Genomic DNA, 12108 nt, shown 5'->3' with positions numbered 1-12108 from the left:
GAGTGGGGTCCAGAGTGATTTTTCCAGCCTTTTTCCTCACTCTGGAAGTGTATAGTTCTTGAAGGGGGGGCAGGGGGAAATCAATTATCCTCTCAGCAGTCTGAACTGTCCTTTGTAGTCTTCTGATGTCTGATTTCGTAGCTGAACCAAACCAGACAGTTATTGAAGTGCAGAGGACAGACTCAGTGACTACTGAGTAAAACTGTATCAGCAGTGCCTGTGGCAGGTTGAATTTCCTCAGCTGGCGAAGGAAGTACAACCTCTGCTGGGCCTTTTTCACAATGGAGTCAATGTGGGTCTCCCACTTCAGGTCCTGTGAGATGGTAGTGCCCAGGAACCTGAATGACTCCACTGCTGCCACAGTGCTGTTTAGAATGGTGAGGGGGGTCAGTGTTGGGGTGTTTCTCCTAAAGTCCACAATCATCTCCACTGTTTTGGGTGTGTTCAGCTCAAGGTTGTTTTGACTGCACCAGACAGCCAGCTGTTTAACCTCCCTTCTGTATACAGACTCATCGTCATCTCGGATGAGGCCGATGACAGTGGTGTCGTCTGCAAACTTCAGGAGCTTGACAGAGGGGTCCTTGGCGATGCAGTCATTGGTGTAGAGGGAGAAGAGTAGTGGGGAGAGCACACATCCCTGGGGGGCACCAGTGCTGATTGTACAGGTGCTGGAAGTGAGCTTCCCCTGTCTCACCAGCTGCTGCCTGTCCGTCAGAAAGCTGGTAATCCACTGACAGATAGACATGGGAACAGAGAGTTGGTGTAATTTATTCTGGAGTATAGCTGGGATGATGGTGTTGAAAGCCGAACTGAAGTCCACAAAAAGGATCCTTGCATAGGTCCCTGGTCTGTCCAGATGTTGCAGGATATGATGCAATCCTATGTTGACTGCATCATCCACAGACCTGTTTGCTCGAAGGGTCCAGTGATATTCTTCAGGTGGGCCAACACCAGTCTCTCAAATTATTTCATGACCACAGAGGTCAGGGCGACAGGTCTGTAGTCATTAAGTCCTGTGATTCGTTGTGAACGACCCCTTGTCTCTTTGGCTATGTTCAGACTGCAGGCAAATCTGATTTTTTCTCAAATCAGATCTTTTCAGGCAGACTGTCTGCACTATTAATTGCAAGTGATCAAATCAGATATGCGCGTTCAGACATAACCAACCTATCTTCATGGGTTGCTTTGGTAACGACGTAGGCGTAACGACGTAGGCGTACCCACGTGACGATGCTTTCAAAACAGACATGGGAAAAATGGAGGTGCATCATCTGCTCTCCAAATAAGCGCCCTGTCCAGTCGCGGTGCAGAATTATAGTTACCAGTTTCCTCCGTCGCTGAGTTTTTCTTGTGCAACGGAGGAGACTGGTAAATATAATACCCGGTGGAAACAATAATCGGCAACAGAGTGACAGACAAGACACTAACAAAGTCTGTCTCGTTTGGAAGGCTGCGTCCTCCGGAGGTCGCATTTGTCGGCCGCATACATCATCGAGGCTGTCTCTCATTTTTTTTCTTTTTTTTTCTTTCTTTTTCTTATTTTTTAGCAATTGTCAATGCCTTTTATGTATATGCACTTACATTTATACAATTGTTAACCTTTTTTGCATTCCCCCCCCCAAAAAAAATGAAACGAGACAGCCTCGATGACGTATGAGGCAGACAAATGCGACCTCCGGAGGACGCATCCTTCCAAACGAGACACAGCCATTGTGATGTTCCGTGCTGCAGCCACCGATTTTTGACGTCATCGTTGTGTGTCGCGTTAAGAGTGACGCAAAAGACCATTTGAAATCCGATTTGAGCAGCCAGAGCGTCCGGACTGAGACACATTTGAAAAAATCCAATTTAAATCGCATTTGAAACCACTTCCCAATGTGGTTTCAATCAGATTCAGAAAAATCTGATTTCATGTGGTTTTTTGCTGTCCAGACTATCAAAACTCTTCTGGATACAATCTGGATATGCAAAAAATCTGATTTTTAGTGGCAGTCTGAACATAGCCTTTGACCGCGGCCCACGCTTTTTAACCAATCAATGACGCGAGAGTATCAGCAATGGGACTGCTTGTTTGTTCGGATAATGAAAGACGGTGGGAGTGTTTGGGAAACATGTTGAAACCCAGATAGGACACGTACTGTACATCTATGAGGAGTCAATAGCTTTTCAAGCGTCACAATCTACATTAACATCTGCTAAACATCTTAAAAAGATCAGATTACAAACATTCCAAATCTTACATCTCAAAGACATCTGATGAATGTCTTATTGACATCCGAGAGGAAACGTCTTATAGATGTATTGCAGATGAGCAAACAACCTAAAAAATATGTCTTCCATATGTAAACACGCACATCAAATAGAGGTATGGGTACCCCAATTACCTGTACATCACCCAGACGTCTATTTGATGTGTGTTTACATCTGGAAGATGTATTTTTTACGTTGTTTGCTCATCTGCAATACGCCTATAAGACGTATGTCAGTAGACCCTTTTCACAGTTCCGCATTCGCAAAGCGGAAGTAGTCATAGTTGGATAAACGCAACTATGGCCGCTGCTGAGGTGTATGTGTTTTCAGAGTCCTTAAAAGTTTTGCCTTCATTTAAGTTTGGAGATGTTGACTGCATCGTCCATCAACGGTTAAATATAAACTCAACAAAGGTTACAAGTTGTTATTCGGGGGTTATCGGTACGAATATGTAGGTAAATCAATAAAAAGAAATTATTATTGAGAGGTTGTGTGTTAAATCAGCAGACACATATTTATGTATTAAAGGAACAATCTACAAATCCGTTGCCATAAACTGCAAAAATGCAAAAAAGAGGGCACAGTTAACAAATTTGTGAGTTGTACTTGGTGAAACTAATACCTGATGGGGAGCAACGCAGGATGTGAAGGAGTGGAGAGACCCATGTCCCGCTCTATCCAATTCAAACACACACTCTCGTGTCTGTTGTGATGTTTAATCATCTCATTGAAACCATGACGGTACAGCTCAGATTTCAAAGCATTTCAAAATTCCACATGTGAGCGACTGCTATAAGTCCTTGTCTTGAAAATACTGTCCACAGATGAAAGTGCTTTCTCATTTAATAACGAAGATATCTTCTTCGCATTTAATTGCCTGAACCCACCGAGCTCAAACAAAGTTCAGCATCTTTTAGAAATTTATGGAAACATACTGTAAATCCAGACGTTTTCTTTTAGAATGTGCACAAATAGGAACACTGTAGTGGCACTGGTTATTACTGTTCTTCACGATCGCCACCATATGGGGCTTTTCCACTGCATGGTACGGCATGACTCGACTCAAACCTGCTCACTTTTTTTGGGTTTTCCACTGTGCATAGTACCTGGTACCTGGTACATTTTTTAGTACCACCTCGGTCGAAGTTCCAAGTGAGCCGAGCCGATACTAAATGTGACGTCAAAACCCTGCAGATCACTGATTGGTCAGAGAGAATCGTCACTACCAGCATCACTGAATTTGCGACCCACGTTGAGACAGCACTAAACTGCAGTGGAAAAGCAAGCTCAGAAAAGTAAAGCGAGCAGAGTCGAGTCGAACCGTAACGTGCAGTGGAAAAGTGCCAATAGTTTCCCAACTATGATGACTTCCGCTTCACGAATGCGTAAATGTGAAAAGGGTCCATAAGTATGTCTTGGATATCAAAAAGACATTCAGCATATGTCATTGAGACGTTTTTGAATGTTTGTAAATATGATCTTTTGAATATGTTTAGCAGATGTTAATTAGATTGTGATGTTTTCCAAATGAAAAGATCTAAAACAGACATTCAGGAGATGTACACATGCTATCTAGGTAATTTACGTGTGCTATCAGGGAAGGTTCTTGATAGAAAAAGTAGGCTAATGATAATATTGGTAAAATTATCATAATAATATACTAATTGACAGAAAGGTGTTTTTGCAGTTTTGTGACCACCCCATTTGTGGAAATTAGAAAGCTAAATCATATTTTATTAATTATCCAACATTAAACACTCACTAGAATTTTGCAGGTATCAGGAACATCGTCAAAGATTAAAATGGTTTATCTGTCTGTCTCACTCCATGACAGAAAGAACTTCCCAGTTCCTGTCACCATGGCAATTAACTTTCACTTCCTCTTGGCAGCAAAATCTATTATTAAGTGACCCATGACAGAAAACTGTTTCACCTTATGTGGAAGTGACTTATATGGACTTTTGTAAGTATTTATTTTCTATTTTTTTATTTTGGCTGACTGTTGCAGGAATGATAACTTAATTCGGGAAAAACCCACTGTCATTGGCTGTTGACATTTGTGGGAAGGAATGGATTTGTTTTAATGGATGTGCAAAGTGGGCCCATTTTTTGTGCTGGAAAAGAAATTAGAGATTAATTTTGAAATAGGCATGTACTAAAATTGTTGCTCTCAAATGTACACTGTTATTTTTCTACTAGTACAATTAATCAGAAATTGTTGTTAAATACTTTAGATATTATAAAATCCCCAAAGTGATTGAAATAAACATAAATTGGCTATGTAATCAGGCTATGTAGCATTACAAACAAGTCTGGGATAGCTGACTTCCTAACAGGCTATTGTGCAGCAAGTTTTATGAGAACATACAGAAAATGTAAATAATCTTTGAACTTTTGATGTTATGGGAAGTGGCTTACAATGAGAGCAAATATTGTGTGAATGACACTTACAATGTTAAGATGAATTCTTAATTCTCAAGTGAATTATAAATAAAATAAAAATAATAATGATGAAAGTAATCAGTATTTTATAATATGAGTATATAGTACATACAGCATTCTCTTGAAATTTCTGTTGTTTAGTTCATGTAATTTTTCTGTTAATTTACATGTTTCCTTTTTCTTTTTCACTTAGACAGAACATTACATGTATACGTCAAGTTAACTGAGTTTCAAATCTCTCTTGCACTTGGTTTTCTATTCATGTGTGTGTGTTTTTTTCTTTACTACTTGAACTTCAATCTCATGGTGCAAAATAAACAAGAAAATCAAATTACATTAAAAATATACACTTATTGCCAAAAGTTTGGAATAATGTACAGATTTTGCTCTTATGGAAAGAAAATGATACTTGTATTCACCAAAGTGGCATTCAACTGATCACAATGTGTCAGTCATATACAATATAGTCAGGACATTAATAACGTGAAAAATTACTATTACAATTTGACATTTTTTTTCAGAACTTCTTAAACTACTTCAAAGAGTTCTCATCAAAAAATCCTCCACATGCTGTAATGACAGCTTTGCAGATCCTTGGCATTCTAGCTGTCAGTTTGTCCAGATACTCAGGTGACATTTCACCCCACACTTCCTGTAGCACTTGCCATAGATGTGGCTGTCTTCTCACGCACATTACTGTCTAGCTGATCCCACAAAAGCTTAATGGAGTTAAAATCCATAACACTCTTTTCCAATTATCTGTTGTCCAATGTCTGTGTTTCTTTGCCCACTCTAACCTTTTCTTTTTGTTTTTCTGTTTCAAAAGTGGCTTTTTCTTTGCAATTCTTCCCATAAGGCCTGCACCCCTGAGTCTTCTCTTTACTGTTGTACATGAAACTGGTGTTGAGCGAGTACAATTCAATGAAGCTGTCAGCTGAGGACATGTGAGGCATCTATTTCTCAAACTAGAGACTCTGATGTACTTATCCTCTTGTTTAGTTGTACATCTGGCCTTCCACATCTCTTTCTGTCCTTGTTAGAGCTAATTGTCCTTTAATTGTCTTTGAAGACCTTTGTATGAAATATTCCCTTTATTTTGGCAATTTCAAGCATAGCCTTCATTCCTCACAACAATTTGTGATTGACTGACGAGTTACTAGAGAAAGCTAATATTGACCTTGAGACATGACAGTCTATTGCATACTGTGGCAACTCAAAAACAAACACAAAGACAATGTTAATCTTCATTTAACAAACCAAATAGCTTTCAGCTGTGTTTGATATAATGGCAAGTGATTTTCTAGCACCAAATTAGCAATTTAGCATGATCACTCAAGGATAAGGTGTTGGAGTGATGAATGCTGGAAATGGGGCCTGTCTAGATTTGATCATAAATGACTTTTTTCAAATAGTGATGATGCTGTTTTTTTACATCAGTAATGTCCTGACCATACTTTGTGATCAGCTGAATGACACTTTGGTGAATGAAAGTACCAATTTCCTTCTGAATCAGTAAAATCTGTACATTATTTCAAACTTTTGGCCACCAGTGTATTTAATAATCCTAGAAACAGGAAAGTTAAGATAATGTGCCAGTATAATTTGTGACGGGACATAGTTGACACTTGTCCACTTTAGCTCTAAGTAAGAGCAGATTAACAAAATAGCAGAGATATTTAACACTGGTTGAGAGCTTTATGAACACCAGCCACACAAACAGACAGTTTCAAGAATCAACAGACAGCAGAAAATCCCCAATGCTAAGGAAGCTGTTCAACAGGGAATTCCGAGTAGTTTTGGGGACATACCATGAGGAGATATGCTTTCTAAACAATCAACCTAATCCCAGCAAAATTACATCAGAACTCTGGCTATAAGGAACTTCAAACAGATCTGAAAATATGGCCTGGAAGATCTAAATAACACAGAAAAAAGACTCACTGTCTCACTTCCTCACAGACAAGCTGAGAAATATCTGAGGCATAAAATACTGTAATTAAGCGTTCTTGTGAAAAACCCTCCAGTCCCGGGAGGAGCAGTTCAGAGAATATAAACGTCACATTTTAGTAAGTATTAAGCCAGTTGTGAGAGGAAGTCAGGTTTTTAACTTTCAAGCCACTACACACAGACTAGGTTTGAAGCACTGGTTAAGATAAAGGAGAGACTGAGGCTAGTTGTCCCATAGGGGAAGTTCTCAGAAACTATTGTTATTTTGATTCAAAATAAGTTATACATGCTTGTTTTTGTGTTGATTTCAAACACATATAGGTTAAATCTGTCTAAAATTACGTGGATATAAAGATCTAAGATGAAATATTTGCTTGTGCATTCTATTCTCCAAACTACAATTCCAATATGATTTTTTTGCAGGCCTCTCCTCTATTTACAACACATTTAATACATTTTCATTTTTTATAGAATACCTGAGATGTAATAAAATGCCAAATGTGATTGAAATTAACAAAATAGTTAACCTTTTCTATGGTGAATAACCATTATCATATAAAAAAAAAAAGAAAGAAAAAAAAAGCGTCTTACTGTCTCAAAAAACAAGTTGACAAATTCTGCCCTATAATGAATGTAATTAATTTTTTTGTATAAAAATGTCTGCCAAATGCATAAATGTAAAATGTAAATGTATAAGCGGCCGCTTAGGGCCCCTGTGCCACCAGGGAGCCCCACAAAGCAAGGTTGTTTTTATAATTTATATTTTTGTATGTAGTTTTTTGTTGTTATTTATAGCCATTTATTGTTAATTTGTTTAGATATACACTACCGGTCAAAAGTTTTGAAACACTTACTCATTCTTTATTATAATTATTTTTTCACATTTTTCACATTTTCACAATAATAATAAAGTCATTAAATCTATGGAATAACATAAATGGAACTATGAGAATTATGTTGTGATTAAACAAAATCCAAAATAAATCAAAACTGTGTTATATTTTAGCATCTTCAAAGTAGTCACCCTTTGCCTAGAATTTGCAGACATGTACTCTTGACATTTTCTCAACCAACTTCTTGAGGTATCACCCTGGGATGCTTTTTAAACAGTATTGAAGGAGTTCCCATCTATGTTGGGCACTTATTGCCTGCTTTTCTTTATTATTTGGTCCAAGTCATCAATTTCAAAAACTTTTTCAGTTTTTGTCTACAAAACTAATTTCAAACATTTAAGCATACGCCTTCAGATCAAAAGATTTTTAAGATCATGAGAAACATTTCAGTCAAGTGTTTCAAAACTTTTGACCGGTAGTGTATATAGGTAAGTTAATGTAAATTTTGTTGTTGCATTAGTGTAATTACTATCTTCCAATTTTAAGTTGACATACCAAAATTTGTTGAAAACTGTATTATTCTGTCATTCTTGGTTGGGCCTGGATATAGGAGGTGGGTCTCCATGTAGGAATTTGCTTAGGCTCCCTTGCCACCTTAAAAAAAAAAAAAAAAAAAAAGAAAATCAAAACAGCCATTCATCCATCTTTAAAGCTGCTTGTCCGGTCTTGGGTAGTGCTGGAGCCTATCCCAGCTGTCTCGGGCTGAAGGCAGGGAAACACCCTGGACAGGTGGCCAGTGCATCACAGGGCTAACACATTCACACTCTCACTCACACCTACAGGCAATTTTTAGAATTTACAATTCACTTAACCTGCGTGTTTTTGGACTGTGGGGGAAACTGGAGCACCCAGACAAAACCCACACAAACATGGGGAGAACATACAAACTCCACACAGAAAGGCCCTGGATGAGCCGGGACTCAAACCAGGGACCTTCTTGCTGTGAGGCGACAGTGCTACCCACTGAGTCACTGTGATCAAATTAATTAACTAGTTATTTAATCAAAACAACCTTCTGTAATTTTATTTCACACAAATTATGTTGCCCCATTAATATATATATGAAAAAAGCACATTTTCCTTAAGGTGTGCCTTTAGCCATGTTGTACTCTATATGGTCTTTATAGATAATGTGTCATTGTGCAGTGTGATTAGTAGTATAGAGTAGTATAGAATGAACAGTACTTTCTGGTGTGCAAAAGATTGTGCAAATTAAAAATACACTATACAAAGTGTACGCAAACAGATAGTAATGTTTAGACCTATGTACTCTGAACTCGAGTAAAAAAAGCAAAATAAATACGATAAAAACACTTTTCACAGTCTGTCACACTTAAACATACCAACTAGTTTTAAACATGTGTGAATGACAGCTGTGTATGAATATGTTTGGGTTTTTTGTGGGTTGGGGCAGAGGCGTAGATTCCAGGAGGGATGGGGGGAGGTAATCCCCCAATAATCAAAACAAGCAAGTACAACCCCCTATTATTTACGATCAATGGATACATGTAAATGCCTCACGCTGCAACCCCCTCAATGTTCAAGCCAAATCTATACCACTGGTTGGGGGATTGCTAAAGGTTTAGCCTGTTTAACCAGCTAAACTGTAGGATAGTTGCTGCCAAATACCATAGCTACTACAGTTATGGTTACAAACTGTTATAAAACTACAGTTATAAAACTTCACTACTTAAAATCTTTTATTTTAATTTTTATTATTTTTTTATAAGTTGTCACATTTTGTTTACTTACTTAGCCTATTTACTGTTGGCTTTTAGCGGACATTCGGGTTGCTACGATAAATAATATAGAATGGTATTACAGTAAAATACTTAAACAGAACTGTAAATTAAAGTTGAATTAATGTTTAGAGTATGCTTACTCTCTATTTATTTTTCGTGCTAATTGCGGTTGCTGCCATCTTATGGACAAAGAAGTAAAAATAAGATATTAAAATATTCGTTTTGATTTATGCTAAGTGGAGATTAAACTTTAAACTTTAACTCTCCTATTGTCTTAAGAAACTGAACCTTCCTTTTGTCCTTCCGGTCATTTTTGACCCGAATTGAAAACCAGTCTACAACGGCACTAAAAACCCCCTTTAACAAAAATCTGTTTTATTGTGGTCCCAAAGTGCATAGTGGTAGGGGGGCATTCTATATTCGGAATATTAATGAAGTAACATTATTTTGTATATAATAATAATAACAATAAAAAAAGTTAAAAAACTTGGCAAACATTGACTAAGGATGTCTCAGTTTGTATTTATTTCAATGATTGTTGGAATTTTATAATATCTAAACTACATAACAACAATTTCTGATTGTAGAAAATTAATTGTACATTTTAGAGTAATATTTTACTTCATGCCTATTTCACAAACGAATATTGTCTTTTCCAGCACTCAAAATGGTCACACTTTGCACGTCCATTGCAACAAATCCATTCCTTCTTCTAGAGAACAGTGTGGGACTAGCTAAATTTAAGAACATTTTTAATATTTTTAGGTCAAATTTGATTCATAGATTTACAAAAAACTATTTAAAGCTGTAAAACATCCGGAACGTCTGAAGGTCACAACTGGTTCTTCCCATACGGGTCAAAACTGACCCGTTAAGACAATGGAAGGAACAATTTGTTTTAAAACAGTAATTTCTCTTAAACAATTATATAAATATATATATATATAATTTTATCAAAAAATTGTTATTAATTTTGTTTGTTTTGATGGTCTTGTCAAAGTCACAATGCTTGGTTCCAGTACTAAAAACTATGCTGTACCTGTCCCGGGTCAAAAATGACCCAAAGACAATAGGAGGGTTAAGCATGTCCTTTTAATACTTTTACAGGTGAGTATGTTTGTTATGGCCCATGTGAGGATGAGAAGTCAGTAAGAGGGTGGGGGAGGGCACAGGTGTTTTGTTTCAGCTTTTTCTTTTTTTACCTTCACGTAAGCCACATTTAAGGAAGTTGTCTAGTTATCTTTTCAAATGGCTGCAAACCTCAGTTTAAACTAGGTTATCATTTGTAAACACTTGATGGGTGATCAGACACTTCTTTTGGTCTCAGTCTTAAATGAACTCCAACAACATGGATCACAGAAAGACGGTGGATGTGCCTCAGGTAAGGGCCCCTTTTAAGCCATTGTACAAACATAAAATATAAAAGTCTGTTTAGCAACAACAATAATGTGTTATAAGAGACCTGTTCACATTAAATGTTTATTTAAAAATATTAAAGGTATCAAGATATTTACGTATGTGACATTTATGTAAGTAAAGAAACTAAATTTCAGTTAGTCTTTCATAAAAAAACAAAAAACAAAAAAAACATATAGCACATATCATGGGACACACTGATTGACAGTTGTTGGCATAGAAAATCACAGTAAAAAGGAATTGTCACTCTCCATGAAGTACATAAAATTTTTGGATTTTACAAGAAGGGCAACACGTTTAAAATGTGTTTACAAATTATTCTCATATGAACTTGTATTTAAAAATTACAGGTGTTGGCTGAATGTGTGTATGTGTGTGAAAGATTCATCAAAACTTCCTCATTTCAACAGTCTATTCAAATGAGCTTATTATTGTCACACAATGTTGACTAATATGCTATTGTTCTCTGAACAGGCATAATCGTTGCTTTTACTTCTGTTGTTTTTGCAGCTCAGCAATGAAATGCAACTGAACCTCATGAACATGGTGAAATCAGGGCAGATGAGTGTTGATGAAGCTTTAATTCAGGCTAGAAGTGGAAAACTGAAGGAGCTGCAAAAGAATTTTGTCCTTGAGGTGCAGTATGAGAAATGAAAAAGACCCTCAATATTAAATAAACAACCACAATGGACCACATAGTGGGATTCTAAGTCAGAGTCCACATTGTCTAATTTAAACCTGGATTATACGTGGGAGATGTTGTTCCCCTCACTATCAATAAAATCAAAGTTCGTCCCCCGTAGTTTTTCACAGGGCAAATGTGTTGTACTATTACCATACGTATATATACTGCATATGTTTTGTCAGGTATTGTGTTAGGTTAAAATGGGCTTGATGTGGTAACATCTAAACTAATTGCTTTTTTAAATGAAAAATCATTTAATATGATTGAATCAACCTGATTACATTAAGATTTACCAACAAAATTATATTTTTAAGGTTAGATCAGGTGGAAATATACATCCTTAATGTAAACATTACCCCTTTTACAGTGTAGGCTATATGAAATCTAAAGCTTTCTCGTAAATGAAATAAGTAAATTCCATGTGCTCCCTTTTAATTTGAATCAATATTGGGTATTAAAGCAGCATAAAGTTGATTCTGGACTTAATTAATATAAAAATATATATCTTATATAGTAATATTCGTCTTGTGCTTACGGTAGGAACACTGCCGTTAAATGACTTTTGTTGTTGAGTGAAAGATCTTATCTTTGGAATGTTTTTGCACAAGTTTGATGCCATCACTTCTATTTGGGAATTTATATTCGACGCTGACACCTTATATATTGCTGTGCAAAAATGGGTGTGTAGCTAATACAAAGTAAAGTCAGACCAAACTGGTACGTTGCTATCAAC

The 12108-nt window shown here is 36.8% G+C and overlaps 1 protein-coding gene across 1 annotated transcript in view; it reads left to right on the top strand.

Moving 5' to 3' along the window:
• Nucleotides 1-10533: 10533 nt before the first annotated feature.
• Nucleotides 10534-12108, top strand: part of LOC127419985 (uncharacterized) — a 54833-nt gene continuing 53258 nt past the window's right edge. The window contains exons 1-2 of the mRNA XM_051661867.1: nucleotides 10534-10655; nucleotides 11201-11326. Of these exons, the coding sequence (XP_051517827.1) occupies nucleotides 10608-10655; nucleotides 11201-11326 (174 nt within the window). The 5' untranslated portion in view covers nucleotides 10534-10607. The remainder of the gene's footprint in view (nucleotides 10656-11200; nucleotides 11327-12108) is intronic.

The sequence above is a fragment of the Myxocyprinus asiaticus genome, chromosome 29, assembly GCF_019703515.2.
Source record: "Myxocyprinus asiaticus isolate MX2 ecotype Aquarium Trade chromosome 29, UBuf_Myxa_2, whole genome shotgun sequence".
NCBI classification, from domain to species: domain Eukaryota; kingdom Metazoa; phylum Chordata; class Actinopteri; order Cypriniformes; family Catostomidae; genus Myxocyprinus; species Myxocyprinus asiaticus.
The sequence above is the reverse complement of the archived record's forward strand: the minus strand, read 5'-3'. Positions and strand labels throughout refer to the sequence as shown.